The 7,261-nt window shown below is 39.2% G+C and overlaps 1 protein-coding gene across 3 annotated transcripts in view; it reads right to left on the reverse strand.

The window, feature by feature from the left end:
• Window positions 1-5,956, reverse strand: part of CDC23 (cell division cycle 23) — a 36,604-nt gene extending 30,648 nt beyond the window's left edge. The window contains exons 1-2 of one of the 3 annotated variants that reach the window (XM_004381039.1): window positions 5,773-5,956; window positions 5,613-5,685 (exon numbers count right to left, since the gene is read on the reverse strand). In XM_004381039.1, the coding sequence (XP_004381096.1) occupies window positions 5,613-5,685; window positions 5,773-5,933 (234 nt within the window). In that variant the 5' untranslated portion in view covers window positions 5,934-5,956. Of the gene's footprint in view, window positions 1-5,612 lie in introns of all 3 variants that reach the window. The other 2 variants (XM_023735576.1, XM_023735575.1) reach the window with 2 other exon arrangements.
• Window positions 5,957-7,261: the final 1,305 nt, after the last annotated feature.

Here is a 7,261-nt window from a genome sequence, read left to right on the forward strand (position 1 = left end):
TGGGAAAATATCTTTGGAAACCAAATACCCGACAAGAATCTAATAGTCAAAATATATATAAACTTTTGACAACAACAAAAAGACAAATAACCCAATCATAAAATGGGCAAAGGATTTGAATACACATTTCACCAAAGAGGACATTCAAATGGCCACCAAACACATGAACAGATGCTCAGTGTCATTAGCCATCAGAGAGATGCAAATCAAAACCACAATGAGATACCATTTCACTCCCACTAGGATAGCTAAGATAAAAAAATAGAAAACAACAAATGCTAGCAAGGATATGGGAAAACTGGAACCCTTATCCACTGCTGGTAGGAATGCAAAATGGTACAGTTGTTTTGGAAAACAGTGTGGCAGTTCCCCAAAAAGCTAAAAACAGAACTATCGCACAATATGATTCCACTCCTATGTATATACCCAAAAGATTTGAAAGATGGGACTCAGAAAGAGACTTGTACACCAATGTTCACTGCATCATTATTCACAATAGCCAAAAGATGGAAACAACCTAAATGCTCATCAACAGATGAATGGATAAACAAAATGTGGTACATACATACAATGGAATACTATTCAGCCAGTAGGAGAAATGAAGTCTTGATACATGCTACAGTATGGATGCAGTTTGAAGACATTATGCTGAGCGAAATAAGCCAGACACAAAAGAACAAATATTGTATGACCAGACTTATATAAAAAGACAAGAAAAGGCAAATGTATAGAGACCAAAGTTTATTAGTGGTTACCAGGGGTGGGAGGGAAGGGGAAAAGAGGGGTTAACGGTGATAGAAAAATCACATTGATTAAGCGTAGGGTTGCATAGCCGATTATTATAATTGTAGTATACAAGGTGCACACCTGTAAAAAGCTGAATTGGTAAAAATTGTGTGATAGATACATTTACAACAATGACAAAAAAGAAGAATATCTGCTGAGGCTGCTTATGTACAACCAAACACCTCATGGAATTTGGTCCCTTCGTCTGGAGGTTTAGAGTCATGGTTTCATGCGACATCTTACTCAACTGGCCTAATAATGTGTTTAGTGCTTCTGTTCTACCTCCTAGATTGTTGTGTTGTGCCTGGGAGTCTTAATAGCTTGCAAGTGGCTATCCAAGGCACAACAATTAATCTCTATTCACCTGGAGCAACAGAGGAAGAAGGAGAATCAGGAACAGGAGGATATGAAATGTGTGGCTAATTGCCGCCATCAACAACTGCCTCCTTTGCCATGAGACCAGAAGAACTGGATGGTGCCCAGCTACCACTGCTGAACATTTTGATCAAAGATTCCATAGAAGAATTCTGATCAAAAGGAAGGAAATGCAGAACAGAATTCTCAAATTCTCACAGACTCTAGACTTTCCGGAGCCAAGGAGGGTGGCTAAACCCCTGAAACTATTGCCCTGAGACAATCTTTAAACTTTAAGCCAAAAATATCCTGTGAAGTCATCTTAAAATCAAACAATAATTTAGCTTACCTAGTAAAAAAAGTCTGCCTTGAGCATTAGACTCTTAAGAACTATCCTATGGGATCAAATTGACAACAGCAACTGGAAAGATTAGTTAGGACCCACAGGGGACAGTGAATTTATGTTACCGGGGAGGAACAACTCAGAAAAGGAGGGTAAGAATAGTTGCACAACTTGAAGAATGTAATTAATGTCACTAAATTGTACATGTAGAAACTGTTGAATTGATGTATGTTTTGCTGTGTATATTCTCAACAATAACAAAATAAATAAAATTTAGAAAAAAAAGTATAGGACACAGTTACAATTCTCTTTGTAAAAAACTGAGATAGTATAAAAGTTAAAAACAAACCAGCTCTCTCAAAAAGTTCTAGCGATAAATTGATTAAAATTTGAATAACTTCATTCTCCTCATCTTTCTTGTCCCAAACATCACCAGCACAAAACTGGAACCCAAAACATATTCAATGCTTTCTTCATGATTCAACATGGCCTAAATGTGGCAATTTAGATCAGTAATCTGGTGGCCCTTTTCACATCTGCTCACCATTTGCTTATTTTTACTTCTTTTTCCCCCTTATCTGCATTGTATCTATATGAAGTAAGAAAATGTCAATGTTTTTGAATGGGAGAAAAAAAATCAAGAAATTGCATCTTCATTCTGGACAGGGCTGGAGAAAAATGTAGAACAAAATTCTAACTCACAAAAAAAGACCAGATTTACTGGCCTGACAGAGACTGGTGAAACCCCAAGAATATGGCTCCTTTTAGCTCAGTAATGAAGTCACTCCCGAGGCTCACCCTTCAGCCAAAGATTAGACAGGCCCATAAAACAAAACGAGACTAAATGGGTACACCAGCCCAGGGGCAAGGATGAGAAGGCAGGAGTGAACAGGACAGCTGGTAATGGGGAACCCAAGATCAAGAAAGGGAGAGTGCTGACACATCATGGGGTTGGCAACCAATGCCATAAAACAATATGTATATTAATTGTTTAATGAGAAGCTAGGTTGCTCTGTAAACCTTCATCTAAAGCACAATTTTAAAAAAAGAAAAAAATTTTCAAAATTTAAAAAAAAAGAAATTGCATCTTCAGAAAAAAAAATGGATTATGATGAAAATCATTCAGACTACAGACTATGTCCCTCTACTTGCTGCCTTCACTGCTAAAGGTCAGTCTGAGCTGACTCTGTATAGTTATGACAACATTCATTTTATGAAAGCTTTCCAGAAAATAGTAGTACTTTTTTATAAAGCTGAAGTCCTGAACGAAGAGGCTATTCTGAAATGGTATAAAGATGTACATGTTGCAAAGGGGAAAAGTGTCTTCCTTGAGTAAATGAAAAAGTTTGTACAGTGGCTCAAAAATGCTGAAGAAGAATCTGAGTCTGAAGCTCAAGAAGGTGACTGAATTTTCAAACTACAACCTTAGTAAAGCAAACAGGAGTTGTAGATAAAATGTCAGGTCTCATGTGTCCTGGTTCTTACATCTTCCTCCCTACCTGTATCAAGCATGATACAAGGGCTTTTGTGGCAAATTTTAACTGTTTCTATAGTTACTGGAAATGTTGAGTTTAGTTTCTAAAATCATGTTTTAAGTAGCTACAGGAGCTATATATTACAGACTATGTAAATATACATACTATAGATAATACAAGGAGCCTTGGTGGCACAGTGGTTAAAGCGCTCTGCTGCTAACCAAAAAAAGTCAGCAGCTCCAACTCACCAGCCGATGCACGGGAGAAAGATGTGGCAGCCTGCTTCCATAAAGATTTACAGCCTTGGAACCCTCTGGGGCAGTTCTATTTTGTCCTATAGGGTTGCTACGAGTTGGAACCAACTCAACGGCAGTGGGTTTGGATAGATAATACATAAAATATATTCCTACCTCTTCAAACACCTTCATAATCTAAAAAGCTTTGCTGTTTGGACTACATGGGCTTTAAAACTTTGGTTTTATTCTCGCTTAAAGGAAGCACCTAGAATATTCTATTGGAAGTTACATATAATGTGATTTAGAGGCATTTAGCCACCAGTTGGTGCCAGTCACATCCTAGATTCAGAATCGACAAGCTTAGGATCCAGGACAGAGTATAATAACAAGTTTAAAAATTTCTATTAAATATATCATGGTGGCACAGTGGCTAAGAGCTCAGCTGCTAACCAAAAGGTTGGTAGTTGGAATCCACCAGCCACTCCTTGGAAATCCTGTGAAGCAGTTCTACTCTGTCCTATAGGGTTGCTATGAGTCGGAATTGACTCATATGTAACAGTGAGAGAAAGCTATAAGAAACATCAACCACATAGATTTGAGCACAGCACAACAATCTTCAATTTTAGTTAACTCTTTAAAGACAAAGTTTTAAGGTTTATTCTAGTTTAAATTTACCAGATCACAGCAGAATTGTCAGATTTGTCAAAAAATTACAGATCAAAACGTTTCTCTAGGGACTTTTAGAGACACATTCCTTAGAGATGACACGAAAACACTAAATGCACAGAAAATTAGCAAAGAGGCTGCTGAATTAATACACTGCATAACAAATTGAAAGCTACCAAACAAACCAAAAGCTAGTATTTTCCAATAATTGAATAACCCTCAGGCTTCCACAATCTCTGTAAAATCCCTATAAATTATACAAACCCTTGGGGAAGGGAAGTATTCACTGATGCTCTACTCTATACAAGGAGTCCCTGGGTAGCACAAATAGTTAAGTGCTCATGTACTCGCTGCTAGCTGAAAGGCTGGTGGTTCGAACCGATCCAGAGGCGCCTTGGAAGACAGACCTGGCAATCTGCTTCCAACAGCCTTGAAAACCCTATGGAGCAGTTCTACTCTCCACACATGGGGTCGCCATGAGTTGGAATCAACTCAACAGCAACTAACAACTACTCTGCCCAGGCACTGTGCTTATTTACTCATTCAACAATTATTTATCCTTTTAAGGACCAGCTGTGTGCCTAGACACTGTGAAAGTAGGCATGAGGAAGCAAAAGTTAGTAAGACAGACATAAATCATATTGACAAAAAATTTATATAAGTGTAATGTGTGCTTTGCCCTTATTGTCTTATTTAATTCTCATTAAAATCCAGCAATGATTAACATTACCTATAGATGATAGTTTTTGGTTTGGGTTTATAGATAATAGAAGTCAGTTTGCCCCCATTAATTCTACGAGTAAAGAATGTGACTGGAATATGAATGCAAATCTACCTGAAAGTCATAGAATATTATGTCCACCCTACCATGTCATGTCTCCCTTATTAATACAGGTAGTACCCGATTTATGACAGAGTTCCTATCTGACGACTACTCCATCATAAGTCGGTTCTGACGTAAGTTGAATACCTCTTTTTTTTTTTTAGTTTTCATTATTATTGCCTTTATTATCAGTATCTTTACAAATCTGATCTTTGTCTTTGGGGTTGGAAACATTACATCTGAAAACGATAACATCAGCAAATTACATGCTGCAACATTGTATGTAGTATATATTACTAAAGATACAAAACAAAAACAAAAATGGACAGTGGCAAGCGTAGTTAGTGGTAAGTCCGGGACCACCTGTACTCAAAATAACTATGAGACTAGCTAATTCTACTAAGTCCTATGCACCAGGTACACTTTTATTATCTCATTTAATTCTCTCAGTAACCTCATAACGTAAATACTATTATTATACCCATTTCGCAGATGAGAAAACTGAGGTTCAGGAGGTCAAAGGTCACAAGTGTGTAGATTTGAATCCAGAGACCACACACTTAATCATTTTCCTTTATCGACTCAGACAACTGTGTAGAAATAGTTTCACACTGTTGTAAAAGCCTTTGATTCTTCTCATCGTTTTGACTATCGTCTAGATTGGGCTACAACACCTAAAAAGTTGGTATCTTTAGCAAGAATTGTTGACTAAGTCTTTCCAGCTGAAATAAAAGAGCTACCAATCTTTCAAGAGTCGACAAAACTACACATATAAAATCCCTTAAAACACCTAGCTCTTTAAATGTTTTAATCCTCTATACAAACATTCCTGCTAAGCAGTATGCTCCCCTCCAGTGACCGGGTACTCAGTACTTCTTGAGGCACACCATTCCACTGATGGGGAGCGCTCGCTATGAAGATCCCCTTACCTCTGTAACAGGCGGCGGCGGCTGCAGCTCGGCCAGAGGCAACGGAGGGAGGGAAAAGGCCAACTCCGCAGACCTGGAACACCCACACAAACTGGATCAGCTCGACAAGCCCCTAAGGCCAAGGGCCAAAGCCTGGCCCCTTCCGACCCCGACATCTCACCATTTGCTACTGTGCAGTAGGCCCCGCTCCCGAGTAAGGCCCGCAATAAGTAGCAGCTGCTTTTTAATTTCCCGCAAATCTGAGAAATCACCGCTCGCTGTCTGGACAGGCACCACGGCAGCCGTCACAGCCACTGGGACTACAGAGGCGATCGCAGCCATTTTCCAGCTCGGTCGACTCCAGCCAATCACCAGCGACAATACTAGCTGGCCGCCTGCACCCAAAATGTCTGCCTATTATTGGCGAGCTCTTGCTCCGGAAAAACCAATCAGAGATCTGATTTTGTCTAACTTCACGAGGGGGCCGGGAGAAAAGAAAACTTTACCTCTCCGACTGGCCAAGAGCTGTTGAGGCGGGAAAGTTAGAACCAGAAAGGAAAAACAAAAAAAAGCACGACCACTGAGCGGAGGAGAGAGGGATGTGAGTCTAGGAATGGTGGACTGAGAAGCTGGGGCTGAGGTTACAGCAGGAAAAGGCGGAGAAGGAGAGTGTCCTGCACCGTAGGGGTGATGTGATTGGACCAAAAATAGAAAGGATGTAGTTCGTGAGCAAATTCTGTGCCAAGGATGACAAAGGATGTAGTCTAGGAAGGATGCACGGTGTCCTCTGGGTTTTTCCTTAAAGTACCCCTATGTAAACAAAAGCTCAGAAAGGTTTTATCACTCTTCCAAGGACTGACTCCGGATTAGAACCCAGTGTTCTTAAGCATTACGTGAGTATTTTCAACCCTTTTTGCTTTTAACCCGAGAGCCCTTTTCATAGTAATATATAATCTTACCAAGTCCCTTGGGGATTTTTGTCATTTTTGTGGTGTTATATGGTATAGAAATGGTTTTAGGTAAAACATTTTGTTTTAAATTAGACCTCTTCAAGGTTTTAAAAAGCAAAGATGTCACTTTGATGACTAAAGTGCGCCTGACCCAAGCCATGGTCTTTTCAATGCATGTGAAAGTTTGACGATGTAAAAGGAAGACAGAAGAATTGCTGCATTCGAATTGTGTTGGTGAAGAACATTATTAAATATACTGTGGACTGCCAGAAGAATGAACCAATCAGTCTTAGAAGAAATACAACCAGAATGCCCCTTAGAAATGAGGATGGTGTGAGACCTCGAATTGCTTACCTTAGACATGTCATCAGGAAAGACCAATCACTAGAAAAGGACATTGTGTTTGGTAAAATAGAGGGTCAGTGAAAACAAGGAAAACTCTCAACAAGATGGACTGACACAATAGCTACAACAACAACAAACAAACATACAAACAATCATGAAGATGGCACAGGACCAGGCAACATTTCATTCTGTTATACATAAGGTCTCCATGTGTGGGAGCCAACTCCAGGGCAATTAACAACAACATTTTCTACATCATGATGCTTAATGTTTGCATGATAATCCATTGTATGGGTGTATCATAAATTCATATAATCCATTCCTTGTGTTGGACTTACATAGCTTATTATAATTTTTAAAATAATTTATTTTTTG

The sequence above is a fragment of the Trichechus manatus genome, unplaced genomic scaffold (assembly GCF_000243295.1).
Source record: "Trichechus manatus latirostris isolate Lorelei unplaced genomic scaffold, TriManLat1.0 scaffold00080, whole genome shotgun sequence".
Taxonomy (NCBI): Eukaryota; Metazoa; Chordata; class Mammalia; order Sirenia; family Trichechidae; genus Trichechus; species Trichechus manatus.